Raw genomic sequence first — 17,934 nt, 5'->3', positions numbered from 1 at the left:
TTTAGATAAATACCCATTAGGAACTAGGATAGGACATCAGCAAATCAATTTTAGCTAGTGTGTATGTGTGAAAATCTAGTTTTTAAAACTTATATTTGGTTCCAGACTTGTCACACAGAAATTTGTCCAGGAAAAGCTCCAACGTGGACAGCTACTCCATCCTGAGACTGTCTTTATGTGAGTTAGCTCCGTCTACTTTGAAGCTGATTAAGCTAAATCACAGACACACTGAGGTCCTGGTCCCCAAAGCAGTTGGGTGCCTAATGCTCATGACGATCAGTACATTGACAATTTTTACAGGAAAGGGTTGTTGAAAGGGTAATAGCAGAAAATAAAAAGGTGCAAGCTTCTATGACTAGTTCTGCTGACAGTGACATTATCACAAATGGCATCTCTGCTTAGGTAATGCACATGCACCTGCACCTGCAAAGTAGCCAGCTCTTGCAATGCTTCTTGGGAAAGAAAAAGTACAAAATATTAACCGGTAAAAGAAACCGCATTAAGATACAGATAACTTTTAACACGATTTTCATTGTATGATGGAGCTTTCAATTTTAGTGTTATCTCTCTCAGAAAACATTCAAAACAACTGCACAGGTAATTAGCAAGGCCACACAGAGGAAATAATATTGTTAAAGTTCAGTGAAATGTCATCACTTATGGTATATGTGTATTCACCTGTGCTCGGAAGACAAATGTTGAATAAAGAGCATGATTTCATTCATAAAGGTCCATAACCTTTCCACACCCTCAGTTGCCCCCTAGAATTGACACTCATCGAGGCCGTAAAACATCGACTTTCCAGGTGATGAGAATGATTATTTTTTTAAAGCTCTGAGCACTCGATGGAGAACCTCACAGTGTCACAGAATCACCGACCCCCAAGTAGGGTCACCCACTTCAGGCTAGACAGTCCCAGCTCTCTCAGCCTCTCCTTGTGCTCCTGTCCCTTAGTCACCTTTGTGGCCCTTCGCTGGACTCACTCCAGTGTGTCCATGTCTATCTGGTACTGGGAAGCCCAGAACTGGACATAGCACTCCTCATGCAACCTCACCAGAGCTGAGTAGAGGGGAAGGATCACCTCCCTTGACCTGCTAGCGATGCTCTTCCTACTGCAACCCAGGATACCACTGGCCTTCTTTGCCTCAAGGGCTTATTGCTGGCTCACGGTCAACTTGTCCACCAGCACTCCCAGGTCCTTCTCTGCAAGCTGCTCTCCAGCCAGTTGGCCCCCAGCCTGTACTGGTGCATGGGGTTCTTCCTCCCCCTGTGCAGGACTTGGCACTTCCCTTTGCTCAACTCCATTAAGTTCCTCTCTACCCATCTCTCCCGCTGGTCGAGGTCCCTCTGAACGGCAGCACAACCCTCTGGTGTAACAGCCACTCCTCCAATTTTATATCATCAGTAAACCTGCTAAGGGTGCACTCTGTTCCTTCATGCAGGTCATTACTGAAGATGTTAAACTGTATTGAACCCAGAATTGACCCCTGGGGTACACCACTAGTTATTGACCAAATAGCAAATAGGCCAATGGAAGCTAATATGCCATGTGAGGAATTAGAATATTCTGAGTTAAGGAGATTTCACCTAGGACTTATATTTAATTTGAAGGGGGCAAAAGTGTGGATCTATAATCTCCCTCTCAATTACCCAGACATTTAGGCAGTTCTGTGACAATCCAGTGTTCCAGATTGTCCTTTCTCTAAGGTCAGATCAATGAGATCTGAACAATATATTTATCCTAGAGTGTAGAGAAAGTTTGGAATCCACATCTGGTTCCAAACTTTACTTATTGTAAACATCTTCTAATTGTCCTTCCTTTTTTCCCCCCAAACAACATATGTCACAGATGCTGGCCTAACATGATGGCTGTAGCAATGTATGCTGATATGTAACCCGAAAGCCAAAGCTGCTTTGGATTCTCATTCTGTACTGATGCTCAGAACCTGACAGATAATTAGGTGTTTGCTGATTGCAGCCTGCTTTCTTCAATCTTTTTTTCATTTCAGCTCAAAAAGCAAAGCAAATATGATAATAGTGACTCCACAGGTACTGTATAGAGTAACCAATGTTTTACTGAATCTCGGTATTACTTTCTTTTGTGGACAGCAAGTCCACATAAATATCTATCTACAGATACTATTCCGTACGGTTGTTCTGGATATTTTGTTAGATTACACTAAAAATGAAAGTGATATGAAATAATGAAAATCATTTTAAAAGTTAGTTGTGTTTTAATGTGGCTTTTTGCCAGTTAATTTTTTTTTTTTCAGAAACATTGCAATAGCTGGTGATTTTGAAGCTGCTTTTTCAGTAGCTCAATAGCGATGGTATTTAAGATAATACCACTGCATCAGCAAAACTACCAATTCAGGTATTTTACTTTTTATCTTGCTTTATAGCCCTTTACACAAGGCCTTCCTATAACAGTTCTGCAGTGGCATTAATTTCATAAAGGTCCTGAAGGTTATTCTTATTTTCCGTCAGATAACAATATTTGAGAATTTTAATGATGCTCTTGCATTAGTGTTGTAATATCTAGAATTGTTATAAAATCCAACAGTGTATGAAAAATGTCATCATTAGGGATGAATGAAGCAGTTCAGTTGAAAATGAAAATCAGCTCAAATCTTTGCAGGTGTTCAAAAAATTTAAGGTAATTTCTTTTTGTCTCCTCTACCTCCGCTTCTCACATACATTACAAGTTCCTGTGTCTGAAATATCATCATAGCTGATTTTTGTAGACAAAGAACATGCTTAGAACTAATTATCTAAACTTAAGTGCAGCATTTGGTATAGGACCACATGGGAAATTATTAGGTAAAGTATAAGATTAGTACTAAAATTGAAAAGTGGATAAGAAAGCAAGTAGTGGGAGACGATAACTGTTGAAGGTAGAGTTTCTCAAGCATCAGTCTCAGGCCTGATACTGCTTAATATTTTTTTGTCAATGATGATAGCATAAAAAATAGGTATGTATTAATAGAATTTACCAATGGCATAAAGGAGGGAGATACTGTCAATATAGAGACATATAAAATTCTCATTGGGAAGAAGTGGGTGACCTTGAGGACCAGAGTAAGATAAATTGGCTGAAATTCATAAGGATCTGAGTACAAGTTAACCAGGATTCTACTATACCTGGATGCTTATAGGTAAGAAGAGACTAAGGAGGGGACCTAGAACATACAAAGCAAGGCATTTTCACCAGGGTAACAAAATACCGGTAATGGTGTATGAGGCACTTGCTGGAATTTAGCCATGATATTGCACACAATTGACAAATTTTTTGTTTCACTTTTGAGAAGTTACAGAGCAAGACTGTTAGATTGACCATGGGAAGGGAGAACCTTGACTATGAGAGGAGTTTGGGAAAATGAAGGCTAAGAGAGGGCTCTATAAATAACTGGTGGGCCTAAGCTCCAGGAAGAGAAAACATCTATTTAAACTAAAGGACAACACTGGCATGAGAACAAATGAGTATAAATTGGCCATGAATAAATTTAGGCTGGAAACTGGAAGCATGTTTCCAAACAACAGAATAGTGATGTTCTGCAATCGCTTTCCAATGAGAACAGTGGGAACAACAAGAACAACAGCAACAACAACAGCAACAACAACAACAACAAAGCTGAGCCGCTTTTAAGACAGAGTCTAATGAGTTGCTGAAAGGGATTATATGATGTGTTTGGCTAAGGTAGCAGGGAACTAGACTTGATGACCCAAGAGGTCTATGCAGGCCTATATTTCTAAGCCTGTTTTTCTTGGCCAAATATTTCAGAGCACTTTAAAGCACTTCCTTTCCTTCATGTATTTTTTACATAATTTTTTTATAGCATATTGCAGGGACTTGACTGATTTAGCTGAGGCCAAAGCTGTGGCATGCACGAATATGCTAACCGATCTCCAAACCAAGCAAGAGAAGGGACCATCCCACATCCTACAGGGCCAGCCTTGGAGTGCTTAAAGAAATCACCCATTTCCACTGGAAGGCAACGAAGGCTAAGTCCTCACCTGAGCAGCTTCGATGCTTGATTTTCAGCTGTTTCTCCTACTCGCCAGAGCCCACTCCTGTATTTTGCAGTTTACATTCTCGGCCCAAGTGAGTGCAGCGTCATGAAATAAATAGGATGGCAAGCAACAATTCTGTTGCATAAGATAAAGCTTTGTTTCAAAATAAGTGGACAAAAAATGGAGCAGTTGGTGCAAGTCTGTCTGGGTTTCAGCCATGCAAAGTTGCAGTGAAGACAAATTGTTTGAGGCAAGGGAGGGCTTCTCCAGCCTCGGTGGCACGGTGCAGAACAGTGACAGTACTGGCAGCACCAATGTCATTGGTTTTGGAGCAGTTTGTATTTTGCTCTATGCCTTGACACTTACCTAGTGTCATTTGTCACATAACTCAACATTTCAATTACTTCTTAAAAGCTGCATATCCCCTAATAAGCATGGCATTAAGGGATTTGCATGGGGTCCTTGGCTTCGGGGCTTGTTGGTGGGAGTTTTGTGGGTTCTCTGCCTAGCGTAAGCAAAGTTCAGTGTTTACAGCCCTTTCTTTTTCAGTAATAGATGCTGCTTCATCAAACTGCTGGAAGTGTGCAGCTCAGTCAGGTAGTACTGTGACTCTGCAATTAAAAGAGCTTCTCATAGTCAAAAGTTTTGTAATTTTCTATAAACGCCTCGGCTGAAATCAATGAGTGGGAAAATGACATCTGCAACATTGGATGATTCTGGTTGCTTTCCTTTCCAGCTAACAACACACATACTTCTGAAATCAATGATTAATATTGAAAATAGATTGAGAAATGGGAAAGTTAGACGAAATCCCCCAGAGTAAAGGTAGTTTGAAAAAGGAGAAAAAACATGCAGCAGCTTTACAAGGGAATGGTGCTTTGCTTATCCCTTGTCACCATCCACATTAATCCCATTTGCAGTAGGCAGTAGCTGTACTTTGTATTGTAAATACTCTAACAACTGATTTTAAATACTCTAACTGCTTGTAAATACTCTAACACCCCTGGGATGAGTTCAGTCTCGAGCTCCTTGCAGCCTGACGAGCCCGGCGGGATGGAGAGCAGTGCAGTCTCGGTATTGCCACGTGGAGCTGTTCAGCTTCAGCAAGCGGGCTCAGTTTTTCCATGAATGGGAATATGTAAAGGGAAAAAGTAAATTTTCAGCCTGTTTGCAAACAGAGCCGTTTGCAAGCAGGAACGTGTCGGAGGTTTCAAATTATCAGCGTGCCAAAGAAATGCGTGCGACTGCAGGGGTGGCGAGAAACATCTTTTTCAGCCAGGTCTCTGGATTCCTGCAACCGGCTGGCGTATCGCGCTAGAGCACCTGCTCGCGATGGTGCCAGGAAGGATGTGTGGGGCCTCCCGGCCCGCGAGGAGGCTGCTGCCTCCATCTGCCGGGGAGCCGGTGCTGAGCTGCAGGCAGAAAGCATGCGGCTGTTTTGAAAAGCTGAAGGAAAAACATTTTAAAATGTCAAACGGGGTCCGTAAAATATACAGCCCTGAGCACCATGAGGTTGGCATGCCAAAGTGCTGGCAATAAAGCACAGTCTGCCTCCGAGCAGAAACGATTAGCATCTCTGATATTAAGACCATGTACGCAGCAGGGAACCCTCGGCACGGGGCCGTTCCTGCACGGGGGCTGGGTTTCCTCCGGCCCTGCTGCGGGAGCAGCCGCGGTGCCTGCTCTGTGCCGCTGGCCCAGGCTGGAGGCATGTGCAGGGTGGGGGAAATGGTCACCGGCTTGTTTCCCGCAGTTTCTCGCGCCTCTGCCTGGCTGTCTGCAGGGGGCTGAGGGCTGGTGAGATGTTTCGAGCTTGCAAGTCTCCTGCGGCTCTGGCTTCAGGGCCAGGGGCCATACAAAGCCAGGCGCACTAGCCAGGAGTGGCATGTTTTGCATGTGGTAATAAAGGTTTTTAAAGATAAAAAGTTAAAAAAGTATCTTTGCTTCCCAAGCACTGCATGGCACCTTTGGGTGTCCACCGGGGCAGGCGGCTGTGGCTGTGCTCGTGCCGTGGCATCCCACAGGCGCCCGCTGCGGGCCCGTTTGACCCTTCTTTGTTCCAGCATTTGTTTTAGGCCCGGAAGAGACAAATGCCTCACCGCAGACGCTGCCAGATGGTGCTGTGATATTGGCGCTCCGAAACCCCAAGCAGATTGCACGCTCGCTGGACAGCTGGGGAAGGGCCATCGGTCCCATTTATTTTCGCTATGGGCTCACGGTCTTTGTGCACTTTGTCACTGCGTGTCTCCGTCGAGCTTTGGGTTGCGTGAGCGAGAGCAGTGTGTGAGATGGCACCTCGGTGTAATGGGTGTAACATTGTGAGCATGTCACAGCCTGAGAAAAAAAAAAAAGAAAGCCATGTTCGTTCCTCACTCTTTCCTCAGTGCTGTGCCTCACCGCCAGCCCCAAAAGACACTCGAGGTGTGAACACATCCTGTTTACATCTACCCTTGAGTCACAGATGCTGACGGGAGCTGGCAGCTGAGGAGCAGTTGGAGGCAGCACCGTGCGCCGTGAGCACCGCCGTGTCGACCACGTTGGGACAAGGCCTCCGGTGGCCAGGCCGCCATGGAGTCACTGCCAGTGTACCATGGGAGCATCACGCGGGAGGCCGGCGAGAAGCTGCTGCTGGACTCGGGGCTTGATGGCAGCTACCTGCTGAGGGACAGTGAGAGCATCCCGGGAGTGTACTGCCTCTGCGTGCTGTGAGTATAGCGAGCCGGGGCATCCCCCGCCTGTGTCGCTGCTCTTGCCTCCTCGTCGCTTCCTGGGGAGAGCAAATTGCCTCTTGCGGTGTGCTGGAAGTGGGCCTGTCACACATCTAGCTGGTGGCTGAAGGACTGGTTGCATGGAGACTGCTCAGCAGGCCACCAGCTGCTGTCTGCAGGGGTGCTCCTTTCCACCACTGCATTCACAGTGTGTGTTGTTCCCACATAGCCGTGAAGGAAAAAAATCTTAGTATTGCTGTTTGCAAAGACACATGAGAATTTAGCTCCCTCACGTTGACTTAAGGCGGAGGAACATGTAAAGGGTGCAGGGTCCTTTGCAGAACTAAGCAGAAGAGGTTTTGCCTTGTAGAGCCCACAAGTCTTATGGGCATAAACCAGAGAGAGAAGGCAAGCTTGGGAGCAGGGAGGGAGGGCCGAGGAGGCTGTAGTGGAGAGGAGCCAGGTGGCTTGGCTTGAGGACTGCGTGTGCTGCTTCTAATCCTCTTGCTTTTTGACAATTGTCTTCTGCCTCTCTAACCTGCCTATTGGCGTACTTCTCAATATCCCCAACTTCTCCTGTTTTTGGGAGGTAGTCGGGAATGGTAGTGCAAGTCATCGCCATCCAGGACAAAGGCTTCACTTCTGGGCTCTGTCCATCAGGTTGTGTGTCCCTCAAGTGATCAAACATAGCGTACGCTGCCGTCAAAGTACATGAAACAGTGGTGGGTAATGAACTAAGTGGTAACATTTCATCAAATAGGGTAAAAGAGGAAAGATTTGATTGGATGGTCTGTCAAAAAGAGGGTAGAGAGGTTTCTCTGACAGAGCTGTGGGACTGTAAAGTCATAGGACCTCATTTTAATGAGTCATTTTAATTACCCTACTTTTGGCAAAAGCTGAAAAATGGAAAGTCCTGAGAGTTAACACTGCACGATGCAGTATAGTTGTACTGAAAGAACAAAGATGTAGCTATCAAGGCTAAATAGATGATTGCTTCTTACTTTAGGAAAAAACTGAAAGTTGGGGGAAGGAATACAAGAGAAAACAGTTTTAGTACCGGCAAAAAATTCACGAAAAGAGAGCAAAGACGGCACTTAAAGGTACCAAGCAGAAAATAGAAAAGGAAAAGTTATAGGTCAAGTTTTCCCCAGAGGTCTTGAATACATTTCAAGCAACTTGTAATTAAGCTCTGGGTGAGTATTATTATTCCTGTGATGTAGCCCAGTAAATGCAGACATGTGAGAAGGTTATAGGCGATCCACAAAAGCACCACCTTCTTTCAGGGAGAGATGTTCATGGCAGAAGGTGTATTCTTTCTTCTCTCACGAAAACAGAAGGGGAACACCACCCCTAACAAATACTTTACCAGCAAGCTGAAAAATGGGAAATATGAAGCATCCTGAGTTAAATGAAGATGGAATAGCTGTAGAAAGAGGTAAGGAGTGCTATGATTCCAGTGAGAAGACAGGCAATAAAAGTGGAATCCTTTTTAAATAAGTATCAGAGGAAATGGTGATATATCTCCTTAACACTCAGAAATCATTCAGTGCAGGCGAAACACGCTAAGGAATTAGAAAAAGGGTCAGGCAGAATGTTACAATGCTGCATAAAACAGAGAAGCCTAAAATAAGTCCATCATTAGTCTAAATCAGGATGTAAGTATATAACAAGGTCTTTCATCTGCACGCAATCAACTGGGATTTTTTGCTGTATTAATGGCAATTTATGTTCTTAGGATGAAATTTCTTGAGTGAAATAAGATATATAAAATGAAAATAGGAAGAACAGAAAGGTTTCTTAACTATGGGCCTTTTCAGGCTTTGGGGAAAAAGAAAGAAGAATTTGATACGGAGCAGAGTCCTACCTAATTGTTTCTGGAAATTATGGGACATTCATGTTATAGCTCTGTACTCAGAGATATACACAGTGAGCAAAGGGACAGAGGCTTCTTATAGAATATAGGTCTTCAAAAATGTTTTATAATCCCTAATGTATGAGGGAAATTTTCAATAGCATCTTGGATAAATCTGGCTAAGAAATTAAATGAAAAATGTTACGATGACTACGATCCAATATAGCTTGCTGAAAATTGCCAGCGTTAAGCCTTGGTTCCAATACTTCTTGATACTTCAATTCAGAACGTTGTGTAAGAGATAGATGGTACGGTAAACAACGTATCACACACTAACTTTGAAGACAGTTATCATAAAGATACCAGGAAACGGTCTCACACTGTAGATAGCAATGACAGTTTAAAGAAATGTGTGCCATAAACTAGAGAAGTGCTTTAACTGGCAAAAGTTTACTAAAGCAGGACACTTTTGTAGAGAAACTGGAGAAGCAAGTAGGGAAGGCATTAGAGATGTATTCACTGGAGGATGCTAAGCCTGGACTTGGCAAAATAAACCAATGGCCCCAAATCCCCAAATTCTAGTCAGAAGAACATGCACAGGGATGACCCAGGAGACAAGCATGTGTGAGCACGACAGCCTTGATAAAAACCAAGAGGGAAACAAGCGGTTGTTGCATTCACTGTTTTTGGAAAAAAGAAAATAGAAGTATTTCTCTATTCTTTTATACTTCCTTATGAGTAAATAATTAAAATGATTAGCAATGACAAAATTATTCAGAAATTTATATTTCTGTCCAGGATCTGTGCTGAAGATCACTCTAGGAATACGCAGACATATTAAGATTAGACAAAACATGTATTTACTGGTAGTATAGTCACCCTGAAGTGATCTTTGAAGCTTGTAAAACAAAGCTTGTAAGCCATTAGATAAGTTATAATAAATATCAGAGCCAAACAAAAAATGATATATCTTTCAGGTGAAAATTTCTAATGGAAATGAAAATGTGTCATGTGAAAGAAAAAGTGGAAAACATCCCATTTTCCAAAATCAAAGCATTTTCAGTCTGTCGTCTTCATCTCCCTGCACTTCCCTGGAATTACAGCAGAGAAGTAAACCAAAACAAACTAAAACCGCCCCCCAGCTCCCCAGACCTAGCGCTGCTTAGGTTTTTTCTAGGGGAGGAGAAGGGAGTTGTCAAAATAAAACGTCATGGTTTTGATCAAAAGAAAATAAATATTTACCAAAAAAGCCATTAAACAAATACTTGGAGGCCATCACAGTGGTCAGCATGAGCTCACGGGGATGTGAGCCCTGCTCTCCCTGCTCCAGCTGCAGCAAGCGGTAAGTCTTGCCGTAGCCGCTGTGGTCCTCGGGCTCAAACAACATCTCATTTTTCCAAGAGATTTCATAAGTTCTTGTCACCCCTTCCCCTCCCCTGGGCACCCCCCAAAAGACCCTGACATATTATTTTGGCAGCCTTTGAGCCTCCTCGGGCATGTAATAAAGGAGTGATGTTTATGGCCAGGCTCAATTGCATTTTGTTCTTTCAATTAAAAAGTGGAGCCCTGACCTTTAAAAGGGAGAAGAGTCAAAGACTTTCTGAAGCCCTTGCGATTGACACTGATTTTACAGGGCACGCATAAAAAAGACAGGTAGTAGCATAAAACCTGAGCTACAGTGATGGGTAACGGTTGCTGGCAGGCCCCTGTTGTTTGAGCACTTATCTATAAAACTCTGCTTCCTCTCCTCTCTCTTTTGCCTAAGTGCTGCTTTATGTTCATTGAATGTTACTTTCTACCACCCTAAGTCACAGCGAGCGCCCTGCATGCATGCAAGCCTTCAAAGAGAGCATGTTTTTTGGTGTGGCTGTGGCAAAACGCAAAGAGCCCGCTTTCATTAATATTTAAAGACCACAATGAAACTATGCATGGAAGAACAAACGGTTTTGATTTGCAGCGGGGTCCCCGGGGGCTCTTGTAAATGGAGGTGCTGCATGCAAATGTTTGCAAGGTTCCTAAAACTAGGCGCTCCCGAGATCTTCCTTGTAGCAATACCGTTACTAAACTGATACTATAAACTGTAAGGATGTTGGTCATCACGTTGTGAACACGTTAACAGAGGAGCACAATCATTTCCTGGAAATTTTTATAGTTGTACTGAAAAGCAAGAAGATTTTTGCTGTTCTTGAACACTGGGATAGAGGAAATGTTTATGCTTTCAAAAATATGTAAGTCCTACCTGTAAACATATTAGACACTATATGCAGTAATCCAGCATTTTAGTATCAGAACCTGATTGTTGCAGGGAGCTTTCGTTACTGCTATGGTTTCCCCTTCACTCAATACCTTGCTTGACATTTTTAGCACCCTCAGAAATCCTCTGCGCACGTTGCTGCTACTGAAGTCAATGGGGGACACAGGACACAATAACGGTGGCTAGTTTGAGAAGCAGCCTCTTAAACTGTGCCTGAAAAATGCATGAATAAAATGACTGGGAGTGCCAAAAGCACCACTTTCCTCTACAGATATATGAGTGCACATGCAGAAACAAGCAGCTCATGCTTGAATTGGCAAAGATAAAGCATTTGTAGTTTGGGTCTTAAAACTCATATACTTGAAAATACTTGAAATATTAGTCGTTTCAGACCTTTAAATATTTCTGAGTGAATATTCAGGTAAACATGACATACTTGTCAAACTGTATGTTCAGATTATTTGTTTAAAATCAGCCATTCATGTACTGTGCTGCATTCAATTTGTGGAGAATAATCAAAAACTGGAATAGAAAACTGTTTAGAGCTCTTGAAGCAACAGTAACGGCAACAGGGATAGGCTGCAGTCCTATCAGATTTTACATATGCTTTTTTTTTTTCTGTCACCATAACCACAGTGCACAAGTTCAGGCAACGTGCCGAAACTTTCTGATGCAGCAGATGTATCATCTGTGCAGCATGAAGGTGTACTACACCATCACGAGTCGGCTTCAGCTTAGCATATCTTTTGTTTTCCATGTAATATTTCTGATAGAAATGGCAGAATAATTGCATTTATTATAACACTGCACATAATAATCATCAGCATTTAAAAAGTAATTTGGAACAAAAGCTTCTCTCAGAGGAGGAGCCCCTCAATTCAAGGGTGCCGTTGTAAATATCACACACTATTTTCTGCTACAAAAAAACTCTTTTGCAGCACAATGCTAAATGTACTGAGGTGAGCTCCCTGCTCCTTTCAGTTCCCTTTTAATCAGAGTGAGCTTTGCCTTTGCTGAGAATACCTTTTTTAGTGGCTTTCAGATACCCCAACAGATTTTCTTAGAAAGATCTTAGAAAGATGGACGATCTGAACAGTGGGGAATCACTATGCAAACCTAGAAAGAATGGATAAAATTGCGGGATAATAAAACCTAGATTAGCTCTATCCCCATTTTGCAGGCTTGAGTTTTGAGGATTTATTTTTGAGCAATGATTTCAGGTTCAGGTATTTTATGGTCAGAGCCATGCCTACCTTTCTTTGAGAAAAACAAGAACTCTAGTAAGGAGCTGCACCAAATGACTCCTATTCCTAAATTATTCTTAAATTATTACTTCAAAGAAATATGAAATAGTAACCTTTATAGCGACATCAACAGTGTTTTATCTATTGCAGTTCTTGACAGTTTGGCCTAAAATGAAAGAAATGTCACCAGATCACCTTATTTTGTGAGTTTTTCCCTTGGTGAGGTACTATACTGCAGGAGATAATAGTGCATGACATTTGGCTACTGGCTCGCCCTAAAGTAAGTTCCTTCTATTTATTGGCTCAGACTTGGCTCAGTTCTCATGCTGTTTCCAAAGCTGAAGAAATTTCTATTTGGGACCTCCCTTATAGCTGGCTTCACCTTGTACCAGACAGACATAAGCCGCCTTGCGAAGGCTACGTGCTTGCTCAATCGGTCAGTCAGCAGCTCCACTACTCATAGTTAGGAGAGTCCACGCGACGAAGATGCTGACAATCTTCCGCAGCAAACTGTGTGTAAATTCAGAGGTGTTTCACCAGCTTTAATATACTCTTTTAGACTTCCATTAGTTACAGAACTGAAAACCAAGACAATGCATTTGCTTTATAATGCCAGTGTAGTACGGTGAGCTAATGCTAGTTACAGAGTTAGGCTCAAGGTAAATTTTTGCCACAAAAAGCGTTGGTAAGGAAATTAGCAACAGAAGTGTAAATTCAAGTGGGGTTATATAGAGAGCTACTGCAACATAAGCAGCAGTAACTGCTGAGCTTTTCAGGTCTTGTAAACATCAGTTTAAAGTATTTTATTCTCTCTTGCTGACGTGGAACTTAAAGCTTGCACATCATCTCAATGTGAGTGCTATTTCTTCAGCTTGGGTTAGCTGATGGGTGGTAATTGGTAAGTTGCTGTACCTTGCTTGTATGTCTGAGACCTAAATAAGCCAGGAAATAGGCCACTTGTCAACCAGAAAATGCAAATTCCAGGACAGAGGGAAGAGCTGTAAGCTTAAATCGGATTTTCTCCTACATTAACTATCAAGACTTTTTGACTTTTCCATGATAAATAAACCAAGCAGAAACATAACAATTAAAAAAAGCAAGCAAGCAAGCAAGCAAGCGAAGCAGAAAGCTAACACACAAATTAGGGCACGGCAAAGTTACAGTCTGGCTCATGCAGCCTTAATTCGCCCCCTTTTGCGCAAGTGTTACTCTAACGGGCCTTTAACTTAGCGGACTGTGGGCTCAGCACTAAAGACCACCTTTTTCTCATGGACACCTGCCCCCGTGCACAGGGTGGACTGGACTGACCGTGTCGTCCTTTCGCTGCCGTGCCATGGTCCGTGCTAGCGGCCCTGGCACTGGCCGTGCTCGCCATTTCCTTGACCAGCTCACATGGCCGTGGAGCGCCTTTGCTTTCCTTTCGCGCCAGCTCCATCACAGCCCAGGTCCAATCTTCCTCTCTGCAATCCTCAGTCTCAGTCATGTTCCAGTTTTTGTCCCCTCTGATCCAAGCCAGGCAACATCTCTTGGTGTGAAGTCATCAAGCTGCTTTAGCTCGGCACCTGAGACATGACCAGCACAGCAGAGCAGAGCTGACGACCGCTAACGAGCCTTGACAGCCACCATGGCTTGCTCTTGGAGACCACAAGGGACATACCTTCCTTCAAGCAACTTTTCAGTCTTGCTTTAAAAATTGGACAAAAAATTCCAATTTCCCAATGCAACATTTAGAAGATTTTTTTTTTAAACATATGAACAATGCGTTGTTTTTCCTAACACCCCTGTTTTACTTCTCCATCCTCCATCCCCAAATCAGGTTGAGGTGATATCCATCTAGCAAAAGCCTGAAAGGCCCAAGCTTCCTAGCGCTCAGCACCATTATTCGCAGGTTGCACAGCTGGCTCATTCTTAAGCAATATTGTCTAGCTGAAATCCCAAGGTGAGGTCAGGATGCAAATACACCAGGTAAGATGCATTGATTATTATAGCGCAAAGACATCAGAAAAGAGCGAGATGTAAAGAGAAGGAAAATTGATGTCATTTATTGCTGACATTGCCTTTCTCCCTATCTCTCTGTCTTTATCCCTTTATATTTCATTTTGGACCCAGAAATGAATACAAATTAGTTTAATAAAATTTCCCAACTGAGATGCAAAACATTTGGAAATGATTCTAAAACACACCATGCAGTTGAAATGTCATGGTTAATTTTAAGCTGCAGCACGCTGCTAATATTGTCTAGCTATTTCAGTGGTGCAGAAGATTGTAATTATTCACCTGTTAATGAAAATGTGGCTTTAGCAAGTCCGATCACAGTTGAAAAGGAGGAGTGGAGAGGACAGGTAGACAGATGCTGTCTCAGTATGTCTTCTGTGAAAGATGCCTTTGTAGCTCTTTGGGAGAAATTATCTATATATAAAGAAAAAAAACCTGTAAAACCAAGTGGATTGTTTCTGTTGTAGGAACTTTTCCTAGATTTCCCTTTGATAAAGTTTTCCCAATTATGGTATTGCAACAGAGAGCGCTAGTGTTGCTCCCAGCTGGTATAACACATCCTTTGTTATGGAGATGAAAAAAAAAAAAAGTGAAATATGTGAGATGAGATAAAAATCATCTGTGGTTACTGAACTGCTATTTTTTAACAGTGCTGCCCAATACTGTGATATCTTTCACCTTTGATGTTTTTCACCTGTAGGACTCAGTTCACCAAGCTGCTAATTCAGGATTGTGCCCTGATTACTTGAGCCTCACTGACACAAAACAGGAACTTTGTGATAGCAAATCAGGCTTGTAGCAGTTGCAGGCCAGGCAAAAGGACGACGTTGCCCGTTGTCAGGTCTTTGCCTGGACACGAGGTCCTCCTCAAGGAAACCCTGACAAGCAAATGTCACTAAGAGTCCACCTGAAGTCCTCCTCTCATTGACCTGCTGTGTGTCCTTCTCCAGTCAGTTTTCCCTTGCAGGGGGAGGAGATCAGGTCCTGGCTCTATACGGGCAATGGCCTCGATGCACAAGCTGTGAGGGGGGAGAGCGGCCACCAGCCTCACGGGGACAGCCGTGCCCGGGCCACGTGGTGCTCGATTCACTGGCTTCAGCAGCAGGACGAACCCGCACCTAGGGACATTCTGTAAATGAGCCTTTTTCTGCCATGGACTGAGCAAGCTGTAGAAAACTGAGCTGTCCCCTGATGGTGGCTGGGGAATTTCTCATCTCCTGAGTCCTAAGGACCGGAAAGTGCACTTTTCTGCTTCTTTTCGCCCGGTGTTATGTCTTTTGCTAGCTGGAAGGTAAGCATTCTACATAGTCTCAATTTTTAATTTTTTCTTCTGATTTTTGTTTTAAGAAAAATAGCTTGTTCCTCCTTCAGCCCCACTGATCTCAATTTATGTTGGGTAGCTTAAATCATAAAAATCTTTCTCGTGGGAGACTGTGCCCATGTAACAGTAAAGAGAACTTGGCTCATCAAAATCATGTCACTCACACACTCAAGGTAGAAAGCACTTTGAAGTGGTAATGAAGTAAGTTCCTGCTGTTTAACAGAAAGTTTTGATAAGATCATATTCGTTATGAGAGTCATTATCAGAAAAGCCTTCATTTTGTGAGGATCCTGACGGGAAGTGTTTTGATGGGAAGACCTAGTTGTTTACATTCTTAACAAAACACATCCTTATTCCTTGGTCCATTTCCTTGGAAGAAACATCTATAGAGCTCCTGTGTCATTTCCCTTTGCACGTAGGGGCTTTGTTTACTGACAGCTTCAATGCCAACGACAGGTGAGAATATTGCATTTTTCAGCTTAAGCACGGTAAACCTCCTTCATGCCTTGCAGTCTTTCCTCCTCTTGGGAAAAAAAAATGTAGATTCGCCAAATCAGTTGAAGCTCTCACTTGTCTCTGGCAAGGCTGTGACAGCAACGTCATATTCCTCTCATGCTCCACATCATGCTCAGAGTGTCCACGTTCCCAAATTCTTGTTTCTTTTTCTCTAGCTCACAGATTTTAGCTGTGTTATCATTTATGCTTTCCCTGGGCTTGGCTGAGTTATTTTACGGTTGGAATGTTTTTAATGTTAGGTAAGTGTCTGTCTTATACCTCATCCTGCTTTGGCCCCGAATATTACTTTGTCTGGCCTTTATTTTTCAACTTGTCTAGCTTAGTGGACCCATCTGGCTGTGTGCTAAAAGCCGTCAGAGCTTTGAGCCCCACAACCCCTCAAACACTTCAAGTCATGCAGTCTCTTAGGAAGAGAAAAAGACAAACAACAGATGGTAGTTTTCCAGGCAACTGAGCCATTTGTGGAAAAATCAGATTTTAAAGCGATTGAAGCACTTGGAATACTTCAGGACAACCAAGCACAAGCACTGGTGATCTTCAGTATGTTAGTAAAAACAGGAGGCAAGAGAGTGAGATTTAGATTTTCACAAGCTGATTCTGTTGGTTTTGAGGTTTGAAAAGAAAAATAAGCAGGGAGATGGTCAACTATCCGCTTCAACGAGAGGGGACAAAATGCAAGAAGAACGAGTTTGGTGTTTCCCTATGGCCTAAAAAATCCTAATTTCAGTACCCATACATTGACTGGCATCTTACATATAATAGGTGGCAGGAAAGCCCCTTGTGATTTCTAGAAAGAACATGAACATCAGCTACTCAAGAAAAGGTGAGAATATAGGCACACTCACGGCAGTCTTAAGAGAAGATGTGGTACTGCAAGAAGGTCTAAGAGCTGTAATGGGCGACATTGACTTCGCTGAACGTATCTGGCGGCCTATGTACGGATGTGCTTTAAACAACTGAGCTTGAGCTGTGTTGTCAACCACCACGACTGTCCGAGGGTGCGACACGGGGGACAGCAGTGCCAGACACCCCTCCGCCGCCTCCATAGGTTATCCGTGAACGGAGCATGACCAGGCCACCCGGCTGCTTCTAGTGTCCTTCTGGCACCAGCCGGGGAGTTGTGACTCTGGGAAAATGTTCGCTGCTTAAGAAGAGAAGGTGGACAAAGTTGTGGTGGGAAGCTGAGATTACCGTCAGACATGTATTCCCCTGCACAAGCAGCAGGACAGTTTTGTGGCTGATGCGGCGATCGTTTGTGTCCCCAGCAGGTCCGACAGGAGGGAACGTCCTTTGTGTCTTAATTCCTCTGCGTTCAATCACAGCGGTAGCCTGGTGGGAAAAAGTTCACAAATCAGAACAGGGAGTTTGGCTCCCACTTTGTGGTGTTATAGCAGTGTGATAGCTTCCTCCTTGGCTAAATTATGTCAGAAACCCCTTTGCAGAGGTTGCTATAATGACTTTTTAATAAGAATTTGTCCAGGAGCCATGACATGGAGCATAAGTAATTGCAATCATACGGTATCTGTGTCATTGAGATGGTTTCTGCTATTTTGTAGTAACTACTATAACACTGTGTATAATTGCAAAGAAATATAGTATTTTTCTGCTTTCTTAAGAATAAGAATTCATACTGAAATAGTGAATGGGCCCTAAAAGCCTGCTGTGCAGTCATGTAATCTATGAAGTATAAAATACACTTTCTCTTGTCTGATACCATCTAAACTAATGTTGCGCCCATGGAACTGTTATCAATTGTCCCTGCTTCTAAGCTGTATCCTTGGATACTGGTGTAATAATTTACCATGTCAATCATTCACTGTCTTGATTTCTTAGGAGAAGCAGGACTGACTCCAGACATCAGTATGCCTTGTGCTGTTAGCATATGCCTTCTTATTCTGAAAGGACTCGAAATAGATTTAAAAAGAAGGAAGATTTCACACTCTTATAAGGTTTAGGGGCTCCTTTATCAGTATTTGAGAACTGGGAATGTACTGGCAAGGCAAAAAGTAGTTTACCTGGATTTTGTGGTTCTA

At 43.0% G+C, this 17,934-nt stretch overlaps 1 protein-coding gene across 2 annotated transcripts in view; it reads left to right on the top strand.

Annotated features, from left to right (window-relative positions):
- SH2D1A (SH2 domain containing 1A) overlaps positions 1 to 17,934 on the top strand; it is a 41,393-nt gene that overhangs the window by 20,838 nt on the left and 2,621 nt on the right. The window contains exon 2 of one of the 2 annotated variants that reach the window (XM_068956573.1): positions 6,473 to 6,716. In XM_068956573.1, coding sequence (XP_068812674.1) covers positions 6,580 to 6,716 — 137 coding nt within the window. In that variant the 5' untranslated portion in view covers positions 6,473 to 6,579. Of the gene's footprint in view, positions 1 to 6,241; positions 6,717 to 17,934 lie in introns of those variants that run through there. The other variant, XM_009683644.2, reaches the window with a different exon arrangement.

This window comes from Struthio camelus, chromosome 11 (assembly GCF_040807025.1).
Source record: "Struthio camelus isolate bStrCam1 chromosome 11, bStrCam1.hap1, whole genome shotgun sequence".
Taxonomy (NCBI): Eukaryota; Metazoa; Chordata; class Aves; order Struthioniformes; family Struthionidae; genus Struthio; species Struthio camelus.
This window is presented reverse-complemented; position numbering and strand designations above follow the sequence as displayed.